Source organism: Aspergillus steynii (assembly GCF_002849105.1).
Source record: "Aspergillus steynii IBT 23096 chromosome Unknown P170scaffold_5, whole genome shotgun sequence".
NCBI classification, from domain to species: domain Eukaryota; kingdom Fungi; phylum Ascomycota; class Eurotiomycetes; order Eurotiales; family Aspergillaceae; genus Aspergillus; species Aspergillus steynii.
In genome coordinates, this window is record NW_020194402.1 from 2,336,703 (window position 1) to 2,355,422 (window position 18,720).

Below are 18,720 nucleotides of genomic sequence, written 5' to 3' on the forward strand. Positions count from 1 at the left end.
AAATAATAACCATCATTAAAAACCAATGGATCAGTTAACACAAGAAAATGGTAAATTCTTTGGACACCAGCCAATACAGGATGCCTCTTGGACTATACAGATCTAATCTAGAAACACGAAACGACGATTATTTTATAAGTGACATCTCCACAAGATCTAATCCGGGCAAATGTCTGCCCATCATATCAAAAGGTCTGATGTATTACCTCCTCCAATTCTAGCCACTATCAAAATCTATTTCGCATCGTCCATCAGGATCTTATCCGTCAGGGGAACAAACTTAGGTCCCTCGTAGGACCTCATGCGGAAGAGCCACCAGATCGCCACAAAGATCGTCAATCCACCGGTCATCAGACTGGCGTAATTCATCGACGCCGCATCGGTGGGCAACGCGAACGGGAAGCAGAAAATAACGACGAAAGCCAGGATGTAAATGCAGCTCAGCGCGTTGATGACGTATCCGACGGGTCCGAGCCAGAAATGACCAGGGGTAAACGAAGACCGACGAGTCAAGAGATGCGGGAAGATAGCGGCAAAGTAGGACAAACTGGACAGCTGGACGAAGCAGCCGACGAAGGCGTTGAACGCGGTGGTCGATCCGACGTAGATACAGGCCAGGATGGTGACAATTCCACCACAGACCAAGGTGGCGTTGAAAGGGTTGTGCATGCGAGAGTTGATCTTCGAGAGCCAGCCGGAGAAGGGGGTGGCTCTGTCGCGGGAGATGGTCCAGAGAGTACGACCGGCGGTGATGTAGCAGCCGGCGCAGGTGATGACGGTGGGCAGGAAAGCCACGATGAGCAGTCCGAGGGAGCCGCCGCGCGAGCCAGTCGCTTGACGGTATATTTCGGCGAGCGGGAAATCATATTCGCTGTTCATCACGGCGTCGAGATCGTTGATCGAGTAGAAGACGGCAATCATGTAAAGCACACCGGTGATGAAACCAACACTCATTTGGGCCAGGACGGCCTTGGGGATGTTCCGGCTCGGTCTGTCAGGCTAGTTAGATACTTCAGTGTTGGGGTTATATTGGTAAAGGGGTATAGTACCTGGGAATCTCTTCTGCCAGATGAGTCGAGCAGTCAGGGGTTCCGACACTATAAGCACCGTTGAGCATTCCTGCCACGAAAACAAAGCCGTTGCTAGTATATCCGGTCTGGTTTTGCCAGGTACGCCAGACGAATTCGTTCGAGGCATGTCCGGTGCCGTTGACATGGGGCATGGCGGCGCAGACAACAATCGTGATGAACACGCCGGCCAGAATGAAAAACATTCCCAGGTTGCCGATGTGGGGAAGAAATCGGTTCATGAACAGCACGATGCAGCAGCACATCCACGTGCAGATGATGAAACTAAGGAACACATGCCACGACTGGGTCACGAAGCCGGGGTGCATCAGGGCGTACATCGAGACGGTCTGCTGGCCCAGGATAGCCGACATGGACGCAGCACCAAGGATCCAGGCGAGGCAGTTCCAGAAACCAGCGAAGAATCCACAAACGCGGCCATATTTTCCGGCAGTGATCGATGCCCAGTGATAGACTGGGGTATACATTAGCGATATTCCCGGCCACACAGGTGCAATTTAGCTTTGAACGTACCGCCACTGGCGGAAGGCATTCCCGATGCCAGTTCGGCGATGGACGCAGCGACCAACCAATAACAGACCGAGACGGCCATGCTAGAGATGCAGTTAGCAACGGCGTCAAATGAGCGGAGATGGAGTAAGCGCAGCATACAATTCGTAAATGACACCCGACGGTCCTCCGTTACCCAATGCAGTTACCTAGATCAAGCGGTGGTCAGGTAAGGAGTCTTTGCCCTCACGTCGGGACAACGTACCAGACTGCCACCTTGAGCAATCCATGTGTTTCCCGTCGTCACCGCAACAGCACAGATACTCAGCAAACTGAAATTCCGGTCGAGTTCTTGGCGATGGCCGGACGCGTTAACCAATTCCATCTCAGCCCGGTCTTCGGTGGACGACTCGATGGGCTCCACCTTTTCAGGTGCCTCTGTTGGTGCCATTTCGTAGGTAAATCGATCGAGGGCGAGTCAGAGTAAAAACGATCGATGAGGAGGGGTGGAAGGATGAAAATGACGTGAGTGTTGGGATCGGACGGACGGGAGTTCGTTGGTTATATACGATACGGCGTCGACCGATAGAGACGTGGGGCAACAGGCCTTCTAATTAATGGGTAGGAATGCTGAGGCGTGTTAAAAGAATGACTTGGGCCGAAGAAAAACGAGAAGAAACTAAAAAGATCGGTCGAGCATGGCGTCTGCAGGAGAAACGGCGCGGCAGGAAGGCAACTGAGGATAGCCAACCTTTTTTAAGACTCATGCACGTTCGGAGGGCCAGGGTTTAAGGATCTGGGAGGGCCGAAAGCCAAAGTATACAGCTGGATCACGACGGTGGGCCGTGACACCCTTGAAGGGGAATGATGGCCATCTGCTGCCAATCATCCTGGCGAAGGGTGGCTGATGCGGGCCAGTGAGCGGCGGTGACTGGACGAGAGGAACAGGGGGACGCGGAGAGAGCCTATTCCCAAAGGGGGAGCTTCAGCAGATGCCTTATCACGATCCCTTCCTGTTGGACAACCTTGAATCCTGCCCAGAAAATCTGCTGATTCAGGGCTGATAACATTTAAGCATCATTGGAATCCCCACACGGAGGCCATTCGCGAGGATCTACGAGAATCCGGGCGTTGAACATCTACAGAGTCCCGCTGGATGGGAAGGGCTGCGGGGTGTTTACTCAAGGGCGGATGTAGTACTACCACTACCCAGCAGACTGTACAACAGGCATCTACTACGGAGTGCCTACCTGCCAGGAGGCAACCTCCCTTGTAGGAAAAAATTATCAATCGAAACTCGAATTCAGTAAAAAAAATGAAGAAAGAAAAGGGGGGGAGGGAGTACCCAGAATCAGCTCGCGTGTCTGTCTCACTCCCAGTCCGCAGAAATTTTCCTCGATCCTTCGAAAAGCGCGAAATGTTTTGGTAATTCTCGTCTAGTGTAGCCCTTAATGTTCCTGCTCTGCGGACATACGTGGTCGCCATAAACTCTCGCTCCGAGAGGGTCGAATTATTGACCGACTCCCACGGACGATTCAACCACGGCCGGCGGGTTGCCACCGCGGAAGTCTGTTTTCTGGGGCGCGAATGCGGTCCGGGGCCAATGACAGCGGAGGGCCGCTATCGGGCGAATTATTACCACGGCGAATTATTCATGGCTGATTGCGACGCACGTTCCGGTTCTATCTTAGCGCCAATTTAATTTATCTGAATTGATGTCAATGTAGATAAACCTTAATTAATAACATGGTCACTAAGGGAAAGGGGAAGGGAAATTTTGAAAATGAAAGGGAAAAAAAAAAGAAAAGAAAAAACGAAACTCAGAACCGGATCCTGTAAGCATCAGACCACTGCCATTGTTCTTGGTGCCCTGTGCTGCCCTTAGGATGCTTGGCCTGCAGCCAGATCTTCATGAAGATTCCATCGTCAATCCAACATCGATGGCTTTATTCAAGGCTAAAAAGCCACTGACCAGGATAGGGAGTACTGGACCATCAACCTCGGCCGAGGTCAAAATTCTCCTACCCTGGCTACCCCTGTCCAGGTAGTATCCCGTGGTCGGATAGCCGGATATGACTTCACAAACAATAACAATCCCTGCTAGCACAATGGAACAAAGCCGGGTCAGGCACCAAACCCAATGGCCTGCTCGCCGGATCGAAAATCACGATCGAATGGTCAGGCAAATCTCCGAACCATTGTCCATTGACCGTCCACGATTCCAGAACAACAAAGAGAATGGACTTGAAACGGATCGAAGAACTTAACCTACGCTGGAAACTCTAAGAGCGCGCCGGTAGCCAGCGGTGCGCGGCCGGAGTCGGCATCCGCGACATCATAGGCCAGTCGCGACAAGGGTATCTCACACCCCTGCAGGCCAAGCCGGAGCGCCCATCGTCTGGATTGACTGATGCGGACCTCGTGAAAATTTTGATGTTTTAGTCTGCAGGGACTACGGGATGGTCAATTATTAGACATCGTGAGATAGTTTCACTGCGGATAGGTTTGTAATTGTAGTACCTATTGGTACTAGGCAACTAGCCCGGTCAATTCTACGGAGTGGGTAGGATACACTACAGTATATGAAAGGAAGAGACAGGACGCTTGTTGATATAGTTTCATTTAAATAGGACCTATAGGGTCTCCCCGGGGAAAGCAACCGGTTTAATAAGCGGAGCAAACCGGACATTGTTCATTTATTTGGTTTTACGGTGGTTCACAAGTATTTGATAGGGGAGCTCCGTACTCCGAACGAGCTCGGACGTACCGGGGCATTCGCGCCTAAGCTAGGGCTACGGAGAAAGAGCCAGTTTCGCCCATGAACATGTCCCTGTGGAGTGCGGATACACCATAGACAAAGACAACAAAGGCCAGATGCTTTGAGAGGACATTTCTGACTCGGTCCTGAATGGCAAGGGTACCAAGACGGGATAATGCACCGATCCTGCGCGACATGGGCAGGATCCTCCATAGGGCTCGAAAATCCCGCTGCGCTGGCCAAATCGAGTGCAATCCCAGACCCAATATCCCGGGCCATCGCTGTATTCATCCTGCAGGGTTACACCGCAGAAAGCACGATGTTTCCCCGCCCCACTCAGGACAGCTCATTATGAACGAACAGTAATACGTAGGACGGAGTAAGTTACCGCAGTGTCTCGACCCTTGGCTCGACGGAGCACGGAAGATGGAGCTGGATGTGCCGTCCATCCATGAGAGGCCTGCCAATAACAGGCCGTGATTTTTTAATGATATATTTAGAGCGGGTTAATCGCTTTGCCCGCCTCCACGGGGGAGCAGCACAGCCCTTACGGAGCATTCGAGATGGGCTCATTGACGTATTAACATGAGTACCTGACTGACAGGGTGACAGCGCAGGGAGTAGATCGATTTACTTTGAACCCTCGGGCGAGATGTGATTCAATGGCGATTTGATGACGATCTTCGAGCGAACAGGACGATTTGCGGGAGGATGAGCGATGCAAGCTTGACCTGCAAAGGCCGGACGGTCAAGGGAAGCTGAGGCGTCCCCGCCGAAAGAAGGGGGGACATTAGGTTTTCCGCTATTTCAATTGTGGTTAGGCTGTATGGAAATTAACTTGCGACTAGAATGGCAGGACCCACTCGGGGGGGCACACCGTCTGGTATTGAACAATACCGTCGCCGGTGGTGGGATGGATGGATGCATTGTCTGCGATATGATTCGGTCAGGCCTCCTCGTCCCACTTCCGCCGCATCGAAGTGCCACCTCCATAATCTCCTAAACAACAAAGAGATTGAGCTCCAGCCCACCGGCGACGTGCTGTGGCTTGAGGCGTCGTAACATGATTCAGCACCGCACACCCTCAGCTGTTGCCCAAGTGGGATATCTCGCCTGGATGCCGGCTGGTTGGCTGCACGCGGTCTGGGTCTCCCCATCCAGCTCCCGTCAATCAAATTGCGTTCCCCTCCAAACTTAATTACACAGCGCGCAGCGTGAGCGCCGTCATGCCCAATCCGGTAGCAGTGGTCGTCGAGGGTTCCTGGAATGATGGAATCGCGCTGGGCGGTCCCGCATCGCGGCCGATGAGGCCCTGAGCCACGGATCACCCTAGCAGATGCGCCTTTCCCTCAACTGGCCTTGGTGCTCCAGTGCGACTGTTCGCTGTAATTTGTCCGGCCCGGCGGGATGGACCTGGATCATGTCGCTGGCCTTCTCCTCTCCTCTATCGTCGGCTGCAATCAATCACATCCCAGTCCGGACTCTGGCCGCTGATTGATCCCGGGCCTGGTCGCTGTGTTCCCCCTTGCAAATGCGCCGAGTTCCAAAACCTTATCTCCCTTAAGATGTACGTGCATCCGCCTTATATTCGGTGGCTTCCCTTTGGTCCCGGCTTTTGACCTCCTTGCGTGCATGTCATAGGACTAACCCTCCTCTCCTGCGTTCATAGGTTGAGAGACGGCAGAATGGCAATTCTGGGCCCGGAATATGGACGCAGCTTTGCGCGGGAGACATGGACCCTCTATGCGGTGGGCATGTTGAGCGTTCTGCTGCGGTTGTAAGTTACGGCCTTGGTATCGTCCTTCGGCTTTTGCGCTGACCATTGTGGTGTTTTGCAGTGTGGCTCGAATACGTCGACTAGGAATCACGAATCTACAAACGGACGACTACCTGATGGTCTTTGCCGTCGTCTGGTACACTATATTATGCGTTGCTCTGAACGAAGTCGCCTCCGGTGGGGGGTCAAACCTGATGGACGAGAAAGATATCGAGGACTTGACGCCTGGGATTAAGGCTGAGCGGGAACGGGGGAGTAAATGGGTCTTTGTGTCCGAGCACGCATTCGTCCTGGCGATCTGGGCAATGAAGGCCTGCATGCTGGTGATATATGCTCGTATCACGTATGGAATCGCGCCCCATTGCTATGCTATGATACGAAGCTCACATCTCCGACAGAGAAGGTCTACGACAACGAAAATGGGTTAATTACCTTGCCATATACATCGCACTTGGATTTGTTGCGGTCGAACTCTCACTCTTTCTCATCTGCCGCCCTTTACAAAACTACTGGGCAGTTCCCACCCCCAACGAGCAATGCTCAACCTATCAATACTACGAGATCATTCAAGGATGCATCTCCATCTCCGCAGACGTCTTCATGCTCCTCATCGGTCTCCCTCTCCTTCTACAAGTGCGAGTGCCTCTCAAGCAGAAGTTAATTTTGGTCATCATCTTCGGCATGGGCATCTTCGTTATCGTTGCGGCCGTTCTGAACAAGGTCTACTGTCTCGTGCCCGCCTTGATTTCCTATGTCTACATGAATTGGTACTTCCGCGAGGTCACCGTGGCCGTGCTAGTGACCAATCTCCCGCTGATCTGGTCCCTCCTCCGCGACGTATTTCCCGCTCTCAAAAGTTGGACCGGTGGTTCGAAACGTGGAACAGACCGGTACCGCTCCGGACCTTGGACCAGCAAAGCATCGGGAACTCGGCAGTACGGACCTCCGAGTCATTTGCACTCCGGGGATTTCAATATGCAAAGCTTCAACCGAAGCACGGTTGATGCACCGCAGAAGGCCGTGTCGGACGTTAGTACGGACCCGGCGGACGATCGAGATATCAGTGACGATGGCTCCGACCGAGCCCTAAGAATTCGACAGGATGTGACGGTAACGGTGGAGCGCGAAACGCGGCAACCTGAAGACTGGGATTTCGGTCGTGCAAGGAATGATGCGCTGGGCCATGCTCACGAGCGTCACGCGCAGCCTTGAAACAGTCTAAACGCCACCTACTTTTTGCGGCCTTTCTTTTGTGCGCTCTTTTCTTTCTTTCTTCTTTTTTTAGATCACCCTACTGTCGGCGATTACTCACTGTACATATTTTTCTTTTGTTCTGGCTTGGGAGGCGATCTGATTTTTGATATCCGATAAACATCCTGTATATGCTAATGTCACAACTCTATAGAACGATGTCCTTGAAAACATCAATACAGAAAGAATGGAGAAGATCGGCGGGAAGTGGACCAGCGTCCCTGCCACGGTTTGAAAGTGAAATTATCGATTTGAAATCCATCGCTCGAAGGATTCAGCCAGCAGCCCGAGGGTGCGATTTCCTCCGGTCTGGAATAAACAGAAGTGAAACCAATCATGAATCCTTCGACACCGCTCCAAGCATTTTCCACGAGCATTTAATATCGAGTCGAATTGCGACGGGTTTTTGCATTACCATCTGGTAACAATACAAATACACAATGCAGATCTCCCGGCCCCGACTTTTTTTTTTTTTTTTTTTTTTTTGCTTTTCTTGGTTGCGTCAACGTCGGACGCCAGCCGACCTTTACCCGCCGCTTGGACGCTTTTCCGTTCTCTGGGTCGCCTCCAACACTCCAACGAAATGCGGATTGGATGGATGGATGTGAGTTCCGGTTTAATCCCATGCGCGAACTGTTCCACTGAGACGGACGGACTTGAATTTGAGATTGATCAAAGATATACTCCGTGGCATCAGGACAACCTCGCCAGAATGGAATGGAGAAATCCTCGTCTCGTGGTTCTGATGGCCTTACCGACACCGCCTGATGGTGCCTGAACCTTATTGTCCGATCTCAAACTCCCCCTTGCGGCCTCTGGCTGGCTACTTTCCTCCAGGACCTCCGACGATCTGGGTATCAAGGTCAAGGCAGAGACCCTCCGTGATGCGTTGGATCGCTCAGCAACGAACGCTTCTTGCTGCCGATCCAAGTATACCCCGTACGCTGTACTTCTCCTGAACCAGTGTGCACGCGACAATACCCACCACACGTACGTCAGTTAGGGATAGAAATCAATAGTCGGCCCGTCAACCAGAGGACTCTAACAATCTAGCATCTCCAATCCAAACCACTGTGGCATTTAAGATTGGTTGAACTCGGCAACCCGCAACTCAACTGGATGGGGCAGACTTGACGGATGGAAGACCCATGAAACTATTCCCTTCCCGTCCATGGATAATCCACCGCGCTGTCCCCACCGCCGGATTCCGTATTCAGGAAGGATCGTGGTGTCAGCTTCGCCGTGAGAGCACACCCAGGGGTCCGGGGTGCTGAACCTCATCAGCCTGTCCACGGATGAGGTCCGTGATCGTCTGAAAAGGCCATTGCGAGAGAGAAAATCTACGGAACACACCCATTCCACTGTCCTCCACAACCCGTACTGAAGTCAGCACACAACTCGCTCGCTTAGCCGACGGCCCCGGAGATCTACCCATCTCCAGTGATTTTCGGTTGTCTGCGATCCCTGAGTGGGGAGAAAGCTGTACAGCACTAATGCAGACTGCACAGGACTCCTGAATAATGGAGGGGAAGAGTTGTTGACTCGTGGCACCGAGCACAGCCGAGTTCTATTCTTTTTCATTTGCCACCGATTTGACTCGTACAACACGCTATGGTATATTATGTCTCTGCTCTGATTCCTGATATATAATTGACATGGCTAGTGGGCACTAACTACCGGAGATAAATCGTTCCAAATCACAAAAAGGCTATCTGTTTTATCAAAGTTCCAAACCTTCGTGAACATTTCTACTTTCGACACGCCTACCAAGGCACTTGCTTATTTGATTGACTTTCGGGGGTCAGCATGCGTCGCCCGTTTAAACTATTGGAGTTTGTTCCAAGGCCTGACCACGTTCGACCGATGTCAGCGATAAATGGGTCGAGCGTATAACTTTTCACAATGCATGCATAGTGGAAGTTTAAAAAGTCCCTCACCAACACTAGCGCTTATCACTTCCTCTCAAAGGGATGGGTGCATCAGTGACGAACTCTGCTGGCATGAAATCGCGCCTTGTTTTCTGCAGTAGGCGACGCTTCCAGTGGCTTGTGCAAGGCGGTTTTTAGGTTTTCTCCAATCCGTGGTGGTGCCGGGCTCTACTAGAGTGACGCCATGTTCCCAGAGGGGATCGACCATGTGCGCACAGGTTCGTATGCAGATTGAATCTCGGTGTTCTGGAAGGCCCCAAAAAGAAGGCAAGTGAATAAATGCCGGTATCGAACAGGAACCTGTCATGCCGACTTAATAGACGACTACCTGTTGTTCAATTGATCCTTCAAGGAAAAGCAAACGAATACATCTACATCAGGTAAGAGTTTCTGTATGCCCCTAAACTACATTCAACGAAAAAGGTATGAGGACATCATACTCAAACCAGCTATTGAACGAATACGAACCGCTCGGATATACGGAATACCAGATATCCTGTTCGTCCGAGATGGCCCCCAACACCAATATTAGAACGCCAACAGAGCCTCCCTTGCCCCCTGCATCAGATAGTTCGAATTACCACGGTGTACTACCAAGAAGCTAAACGCTAGTGTAGCCGTAACCAGTCCCCCAGAGAGTCATCTCTCCGAGACACGCTGGAGTCCGCTAAACTTTGTTTTGCGCGCCGGCTGATCCTCCAACGGCCATCTTCCGTTCTATGATCCACTCGCGAGATTCTCAGTTCTCCGTGTACTTTACGGAGTACACTTACAGTCTTTAGTACATGTATACACCCACTACAATGCACCACCCAGAGTACTCCGTATGTACTAGAGAATTATGGGTCAAGCGGTCGCTTTGGCCGGAATGGCCTCTTTGCTATTTCCAGTGCTTCCTCCGGACTCGGATGTTCCGTTGACTGACTATTAGCATTCCCTGCTTCCGGTGGCTTATGGCTTTCTATAGTATCGAAATACTTGGGGGCCGTGCCTATGTCTGCCTATGGCTCGGTTGTTTGAGTCCTGGTTTGATACTATTTGTATGCGTGGAGACACTTCCATTCAATCATCTAAAATTATTCGGAGTAGAACAAAGTCCGAGGTCACGGTCCAGAGCCACGCAGGAAATCCATCTACATGCACTCCATACGGCGTGGTTATTGGCTCCACTTCTAATGAATCGTTTACAACTTCTCCATAATTCATTCAAGTCGTGGCGTGGTCGAGGATCGACAGAGTAAGAGCATTTACTTCGTAATGTCCCAAGTGGATGGGATCCAGATCGCACAGCAAGGCTGGCTGGTCGCTGGATACAGTGGGCTAGGTCGTCTCACTTCAGCTGTGTATGGCTGGTTTGCGGTGGATGCCCGAGCTGGCTTTCGGCCGGAGAGGGTGGTGTGGTGTGGTGATGGTTTGTGTTCGTGGTTACCTGACTATGGGCTTGAATAGGGGTGTCTGTGAGATGATGTGGAATGGCTTGTTCTCTTCCGGATGAGTCTTTCCGGATGGTGTGTGCCTTTGGAGATGGATTTCATGCCGTTAGGACTTGGTATATTGTTAGTATCGTTAGTAGTAGTAGTAGTCGAGTAGTGGTGGTGGTAATAGTTAACGCCCAGGTGAACCGGTAGCGGAGCCAGGTTGTATATTGTTGGTGATAGCGTCAAGCCTTCCATTCTTAGACCATTGAAGGTCGAGTATAATATATCTAGTATCTATTGAGTTGACTGGGAGGTCTAACTCGTGGCGATTCCTTGTATACTCGATGGACAGGCGTCTATCTCAAATACCATCTTGTTCAAACACGTTCTGTCCCAAGATATGTCCACTTGGGTACTCTCGCCGTCCATGCTGATTCCTGGCACAAGTTGACATTGTAGAAAATATCTGTCTTCCCTATTGTATTAGCCAGTCACCCGATAATGAGTCTCTGAAACCTCCGATCAGAAGTGTATCATTCATCCACCTACTCATGCCTAGAATCAAATAAAGATATCAGAATGTTAGTGGTTAACACAGTAAGTAACAGCATATTGACCAAGATCTCAAGCACTAGGCTAAATACATATAAAGGTGCTCTGATATGATCGCAAAGAAGCTACTTCAAGTTGAAGACGAATGCTGTCTATCTGTATATATAATTGAGCCTACAGGATGACATGCGCTGGCGTCGGCCAACGACCCCGCCAAGTCACTCCACCCGAATTCCCACCGTCTTCTTCCCCTCCCTCGCCGCATCCTCTTCCACCTTTCGTCCATCAATTCTATCTCCATCTCATCTGCAATTTGTCTTAGAATGGAAGCTTCGTCTTCTCCTGTCCCCTTGGGTTTGGAGGGCCTCCGTGTCCTGGTCACTGGTGCCGCGGGGGAAATTGGACGGCAGGCAGTGCGGGAATTTCTTGGTAGGTTATTGGATGCTATACTGTCTTTGGGTTCTTTCCGCGTATCTTCGAGACTGCATGATGTGATGCTGTTTAATGTTGATTTGACGCTATGAGATTGGGTTGTTTTGTTCGTTATATCTTTATTCTAAGGATCTGTCAACAGTGCATGGATCCTCCCATTCCATATCAAATTCCTATATTTACATGACTTTATTTTCATCATACCAGCCACCGACTAACTCCCTCCACAGATCAAGGATGCAAAGTCACAGCACTTGACACCAAGCCTTTGGACTTCCACGCTCTCTCGAAAAAGGGCGATCAACTCTGCATTCTGAAAGGTGACTCCTCAGACGAAGAGTCCATCGCATCCAGCATTGCCCAAGCTGCCAAACAAGGACCCATCAACATTCTCGTCACAAATTCTGGTAGCACCGACGCAAGCAGAAACCATCCCATCTGGGATCTGCCCGTTGAAGACTGGGACAACTCCCGTCGCCTATTCCTCAGCATAAAGCACTTCTTGCGATCTGCGAAAACAGCTCAAGAAGCGCTGGGTAAGGAGCTAGAGAACCTAGCGATCGTAGTGGTGGGCGAGACAGGTGAGCTCGGAAATGGTCAGGCAGGGCTGCAGCATGGACTAGTGCGCCGTGTCCAGGACGACATTGTGAAGCTGAACAGTAAGGCGAGGATCAATTCCGTTGAGCCGGGGTTGGTTGATACGCGGACACTTGAGGACGCCGCTTCTACGTAAGTCTTTTCTTGACCTTACCCTAGCACTAGCTCAGGTAGGTCTTCAGATGGATTATGTTCACTAATGATTGAGATTAGGACGTCGATGCGCAATGAAACACCGAAGGACGTGGCCACGACAATCGTTTTCCTAGCTTCCCACCGTGCTGCGGGCCATATATCCGGTCAATGTGTCAAAGCTGATCGAAGTACGACGGGCCAATTTATCCGGAAAGAAAGCGAAATCATCGGGAAAGAATACAACAATCCTCAACCGCAACCAAGTGTTGATACTGCCCCAACTATCCCACGATCTCTCACCAAGCCCAAGAACAAAATCCGCGTCACTATCTCAATCGACCTCGACGCCGTCTCCGGCTGGCTCGGAACAGGTACTTACACTTCCCATCCCTAACCCTTCAACACTAACCCTATCAGGCCAACACCCCGACAACATCCTCGCCGACTACTCAACCGGCTTCTTCGCCGCACGAGTCGGCGTCCCACGTCTCCTCCGCATGCTCCAGAAACTCAACCTCGCAGACCGCTGCACCTGGTTCATCCCAGGCCACTCGGCAGAGAGCTTCCCGGACGAAGTCAAGCAAGTCGTCGATTCGGGCTGCGAGATCGGGCTCCACGGCTACGCGCACGAAGGCGCATACCAGCTCACCCCGGAACAGGAGCGCGACGTGCTAGTCCGATGCATCGAGGTCGCGCAGGGCCTCACGGGCAAGAAACCTGTAGGGTACCGAGCGCCATTGTACCAGCTTCGCGAGTCAACGCTGGACCTCCTCGAGGAGTTCGGGTTCGAATACGGTGCGTCTTCCCCATCCATCAGCCCCATACGCTCACGCCCTCATCTATCACCTCCCACAAGCTCACAAACTCACACATGAATACAGACGCCTCCCTAGCAGACCACGACTCCCAACCCTTCTACGCCCCCTCCCGACCCCCCTCTCACCCCCAAACTTCTCCCTCCCCGCCTCCACCTGGATGCACCCCATCCCTGCCCCTGCCCCATCCTCCCGAAAAGACCGCCGCCCCCTAATCTGCGTCCCCTGCAACTGGTACATGGAAGACATGACGCCCCTCCAGTACCTACCCCACACCCAAAACTCCCACGGGTACACCGACGTACGCGTGATCGAGAACATGTGGAAGGAGCGGTTCCTGTGGCTGCGGGAGAACGAGGACGAGCCTGTGTTTCCGGTGCTGATGCACCCGGACACGAGCGGGATGGCGCATGTGATTGGCATGGTGGAGCGGCTTTTGCGCTGGGTGGGGGATTGGGGAGACGAAGTGGTGTTTTGTCAGACTGGGGAGGTGGCCCGGTGGTGGGGGGATCGGGAGGAGATGAGGAGGATTGAGAGGGAGATGAGGGGGTGATTCTTTGTGTCTGTATGTAGGATGAATGGAGATGGGGATTTTGCTGGGTCAACAAGGTGGGTTATATTTATATCTACAGTGTGGGATAATAAGAGAGAATCAATATGTAAGTTCGATGAATTATGCAATGGATGTCCATGTGACTATCGTTAGAACGAAGATATTAGTAACAGAAAATGCACCTTGTGTACAAGACAAGGGATATCAAATAGAAACAAGAAAAGAAAAGGCACGAGGCCATGCAACATCACAAGAAAAAAAAAAAAAAAAAAAAAAAAAACGCCAGCCAGCCAGCTCAAAATAAGCAACAACGGTATCAAATCATAATCATGTTCTTCATCACCAAATCGACAAAATTCCACCTGCTTTCTTTTTGTTGCTGTTGTCACAATTTTCTATTTTGACAAAGTATGACCTACTCATACAGATCCATATCTCCGTTTTCGTCCTCCATTTCGGCCAAAGCGTCGTCTGAGTCCACCATGTCCTCGTCTTCATCATCCGAGGATTCGTGGTTCGGAAGGACGTCGATATGGCCGTTGCGCATGACGACGCGAGCGACTTCGCCGTCACGGATGCCGCCGCGCAGGATGAGCACGGCCAGGCGGTTGAGGACCTCGCGTTCGATGATCCGGCCCAAGGGACGGGCACCGTAGGCGGGTGAGTAGCCCGATTCGCCGAGATAGTCTTTAACGTCCTCGCTGCACTCGATGGTGACTTTGCGGTTGTTTTCGTCGAGACGTTTCTGGACCTCGGCGAGGCGGAGATCAACGATCTTGCGGATCTCGCGCCGCGTGAGTCGGTTGAAGATGACGGTGCTGGAGATCCGGTTGAGGAATTCGGGCAGGAAGTAGCCGCGCAGGGCATCCATGACGAGCTCGCGGGTCTGCGGGTCGATGCGGCCGTCCTTGGTGGCGGGTCGGGCGAGGTACTCGGCGCCCAAGTTGGAGGTCATGACCACGATGCAGTTGCGAGCGTCGACGATTCTGCCCTGGCCGTCGGTGATACGGCCGTCATCCATGAGCTGGAGCATGACGGTGAGGACTTCCTTGGCGGCCTTTTCGACTTCGTCGAACAAGAGGATGGAGAACGGACGGCGGCGGAGGCTCTCCGTGAGTTGACCGCCAGCGTCGTGGCCGACGTAGCCGGGGGGTGCACCGATCATTCGGCTGAGGGAGTGACGCTCCTGGTATTCGGACATGTCGAATCGGATCATGGCCCGGGGATCGTCGAAGAGGAACTCGGCCAGAGCCTTGGTGAGCAGGGTCTTACCGGTTCCCGACGGACCGCAGAAGAGGAAGCTAGGGGGAGAGTTGGGGTTGCTGAGACCGGATCGCTGGAGTCGGATGGCATTCGACACCGAGGTCACCGCTTCTTTCTGGCCGACGACCAGCTTGCCCAAGTACTTCTCCATTTTCAGCAGCTTGTCCTTCTCGGTTGTCTTCAACCTGGTGACAGGAATTCCGGTCCATCGAGCGACGATTTCGTTGATCTGGTCGGGGCCGACCGAGTCGGCAAGGAGGGCCTCCCCGTTGTCACCGCCACGAGCCCGCTGCTCGGCATCTGCTTTTGCCCGTTCTGTTTCAAGTCGATCGATGAGAGTCTTGGTCTCCGGGATGGCATAGTATTCCAAGTCCGCTGCCGTCTGGGTATCGCCCATTCTCTCGGCCTCATCTCTCTTGACCTTGAGAGAGTCGAGTTTGATCTTAGCATCCTGGATCGACTTGCTGCGCGCCTTCTCGCTTTCGTACTTCTCGCGCATGGGCCGCAATTCCTCCGTCACGTTGGCCGCTTCTTGTTTGGCAGCCTCCAAACGAGTCTTCGATGCCTCGTCGGTTTCGCGCTCGAGAGCATGGATTTCGATCTGAAGTTGACGATGCTTTCTCTCCAGGTTATCCAGGGCCTCTGGCTCGGACTCCCGAGTTACTCGCACGGCGGCCGCCGCCTCGTCAATCAGGTCAACAGCCGAATCGGGGAGTCGACGAGCTGTGAGATAGCGTGCTGCGAGCGAAGCGGCAGAGACAATGGCACCGTCGAGGATGTTGACGTTGTGGTGCACTTCATACTTCTCCTTCAAGCCACGGAGGATGGAAATTGTCTCGTTGATCGATGGTTCCTTGACCAGCACCTGCTGGAAACGACGTTCGAAGGCCTGGTCTTTCTCAATGTACTTGCGGTATTCGCCCAGCGTGGTGGCACCGATGCAGTGCAGCTGACCCCGGGCCAGCATGGGCTTGAGGAGATTGGCGGCGTCCATACCGCCCTCACCGCTGGAGCCCGCGCCCATGAGAAGGTGAATCTCATCGACGAAGAGGACAATGGTTTCTTTGGACTCTTCAATCTCCTTGAGGACACCCTTCATTCTTTCCTCGAATTCACCACGGTATTTACTTCCCGCAACCAGCGAGCCGACGTCCAGTGAAAGCAGCCGGCACTGGGCAAGGTTGGCTGGCACATCGGCGTTGACAATCCGACGAGCCAATCCTTCCACGACCGTGGTCTTACCAACACCGGGTTCACCGATAAGCACCGGGTTGTTCTTCGTCCGTCGACTCAGAATGCGAATGACACGGCGAATCTCTTCTTCACGGCCAATGACGGGGTCAATCTTACCCTCGCGAGCCATGGAGGTCATGTCAATGGTGAATTTCTTGAGGTTTTCATTTTCGCTTTCGGAATCCGCCGTCTTGGAGTCCACGCGCTTGGACCCTCGGATCTGCTGCACGGCGTTATCGATCAATTTGACGTTGGGGATGTTGGAGTCGGCCAAGGCCCGCTGGACCTGCGAGTCCTGCGCAATTGCGAGGATCAAGTGGTCGATGGCCACGAAGCTGTCCTTCTGGGTCTTGGACAGGTCGGTGGCGGAGCGGATAACTTTGGCGAGAGCGGGAGAGACGGAAACGGTCTCTGGCGGAGGGTCTTGGCTGGGCAGGCGGACCAGCATCTTCATGAGTGCGCGGTCCAACAGCTGTGGGTCGCCATGGGCGCGCTCAACCACCTGGCGGAAGAGGGGGGCAGAGGCACCTTCGTGGGAGGGGTGAGCCGGAGCTTCCTGGTCTTTCGACTCATCTGGAGAAGGATTGAGAAGGGCGACTGCCAAATGAAGGGGAAGGATTTGAAGGTGGGCGTATTGTTCAGCCAAGCTGCTGGAATCCAGCAAGGCCTTGTTGGCCCGGTCTGTGAACGACGCCCCGTTCATGGTGGGACAAACAGAAAAACAAGAGGTTCAGAGGCTGTATCGAGGTCGATTTAGACTAGAGGTAGCGACAGTAGAAGTAGAGGGTCAACGGTGAGGATTAGTCGAGGTCTGGATAAGCTTCTGATTGATGATCTTCAAGCGAGAATGAGGTTGGACGAGAAGGACGAGAGCAGGATTGATATAGCAGCGAGTTGGGCATCGAGAAGTCCCGCGGTGCACCATGACGACACGGGACTCTTCCACCGCCTTCCAGAAGCATCCCGAGCCGCCCACGGGAGGGTTACGTGGTGTGACGTCGTCAGGCCATGTGGGAACATGACAGGCGATCTCTCGGGGGAATGTCGGTTGCCAGGGAAATGTGACAGTTGGAAGATGGGTCTAGACAGGTCCGTGGCATGCTGAGAGTTGTCATTCTGGCTCCGTCCCGGCTGCATGTGCTGGGGATCCAATTGCACCACGGAGGAATACCGTGGGATGTCTGATATCACATGACCTTTACTTTCATGCCTTATGCCTTAATGCCTTACCATGATCTTTTTGCCTGAGTGCCTGAGTGCCTTAATGCTTATTGCCTTACTGCCTTGCTGCCCGGTCTCCGCTGACATAATCCATCCATCCACTTTCTTACTCAGCTATTCCAATTCCAGCTTTATGAACACAAAGAATCAAGGCCTCGCATTCTCGTTCTTCAAAATTCCATTAAATCCATTCCATAAATCCAATCAAAACACGGATCGACCAGCCACCTCAAGCATCCCGCATCGTTTGAATGCGAAACGAATGACAGTCCACGGTCAACCTGATACGAGTCCGCCTGGCCCCCACGTTGAGGATCATTTGCATTGATTGGCATTAAATGTCTCACGATGGTCTGTCGGCCGGTAAGCTCGAGGGCTAAAGGGCCAACTAAAATGTCACTAAGAGAGGGTCCGGAGGCAAAAGTCGATGACCCATCCATGCGAGAACAGCAAATGATAATATCCATCATCATCAGCGATGGCCTTCCGCGAGAACTCTCCTCCGGTCAACCTCGGAACGATGGGATCTCGCCCAGAGTCCATGCCAAAATGCCAACCGATCCATCGGATCTGACTCGTTTCTGATTTGACGGACTAGACTGTTCCTATCCTTCTTTGCTTCCGGTCTTTCACCTTCCCCCCCTCCTTTACTCGACGTCTGGATCATCCTCTGGGATTCCATTCGACCAAGACCCAGGTCAATGTCATCCCCTTCCCCCCAGCCCGTGCGTGACGTCAAAAGTGGGAACGCCGCCCATTTTGCCCTGGTTTTTCTGGCTTAGAACTCCTGGTAACAAAGGATTCTGTGGCCAGGTCTTCCAAGCAATTACTGGTGTGCAGCCTTGCTGGGCCAACCCCGGCGGGCAAACCCCCCAGCTCTGCGCTCTCTCCGTCTACGGAGTCCCGGGCCTGCTCTGCAACTCCGTCAACCGTTCAAGTTACCCACTTTATTTGAATTCCTTGACGCATGAGAAAATAATATTAGCGGCCATGGCTCAGGAACTGAAATCCACTTGGGGCATAGTCCAGACCCTCTGCATGGCCACTCAGGACCCGGAATAAGCCCGACACAGACTCGGAAGGATTGGAGGGATGTTCGAGCACTGGGCAAGTCAGCGTCGCGGACGGGCTTATTTTCGATGTAGATCTTTCTTTTATCCACCGTGCCACGGTGCCACTGTGCCACTGCTGTCGCATCGGCCATCGATGA

General features: G+C 52.6%; 4 protein-coding genes across 4 annotated transcripts; 2 read left to right on the top strand and 2 right to left on the bottom strand.

Moving 5' to 3' along the window:
- Window positions 1–50: 50 nt before the first annotated feature.
- P170DRAFT_437900 (putative choline transport protein) lies at window positions 51–2,374 on the bottom strand. Its single transcript, XM_024849469.1, has 5 exons — window positions 1,843–2,374; window positions 1,740–1,786; window positions 1,602–1,681; window positions 1,050–1,542; window positions 51–991 (listed from the first exon to the last, which is right to left on the bottom strand). Exons 1-5 carry the CDS (start codon window positions 2,026–2,028, stop codon window positions 235–237), a joined length of 1,563 nt encoding a protein of 520 aa, XP_024703536.1. The 5' UTR covers window positions 2,029–2,374; the 3' UTR covers window positions 51–234.
- Window positions 2,375–5,576: 3,202 nt separating this feature from the next.
- On the top strand, window positions 5,577–7,796 carry P170DRAFT_437902 (uncharacterized protein). Its single transcript, XM_024849470.1, has 4 exons — window positions 5,577–5,902; window positions 6,005–6,112; window positions 6,174–6,455; window positions 6,511–7,796. The coding sequence occupies exons 2-4, from the start codon at window positions 6,021–6,023 to the stop codon at window positions 7,322–7,324; spliced, it is 1,188 nt and encodes a 395-aa protein (XP_024703537.1). The 5' UTR covers window positions 5,577–5,902; window positions 6,005–6,020; the 3' UTR covers window positions 7,325–7,796.
- Window positions 7,797–11,526: 3,730 nt separating this feature from the next.
- Window positions 11,527–13,855, top strand: P170DRAFT_465651 (bifunctional SDR family oxidoreductase/polysaccharide deacetylase family protein). The gene is made up of 5 exons (XM_024852338.1): window positions 11,527–11,690; window positions 11,924–12,422; window positions 12,504–12,796; window positions 12,843–13,220; window positions 13,282–13,855. Exons 1-5 carry the CDS (start codon window positions 11,585–11,587, stop codon window positions 13,791–13,793), a joined length of 1,788 nt encoding a protein of 595 aa, XP_024703538.1. The 5' UTR covers window positions 11,527–11,584; the 3' UTR covers window positions 13,794–13,855.
- Window positions 13,856–14,047: 192 nt separating this feature from the next.
- Window positions 14,048–17,063, bottom strand: P170DRAFT_410932 (ATP-dependent Clp protease ATP-binding subunit). Its single transcript, XM_024846868.1, has one exon. The coding sequence runs from the start codon at window positions 16,990–16,992 to the stop codon at window positions 14,209–14,211; it is 2,784 nt and encodes a 927-aa protein (XP_024703539.1). The 5' UTR covers window positions 16,993–17,063; the 3' UTR covers window positions 14,048–14,208.
- Window positions 17,064–18,720: the final 1,657 nt, after the last annotated feature.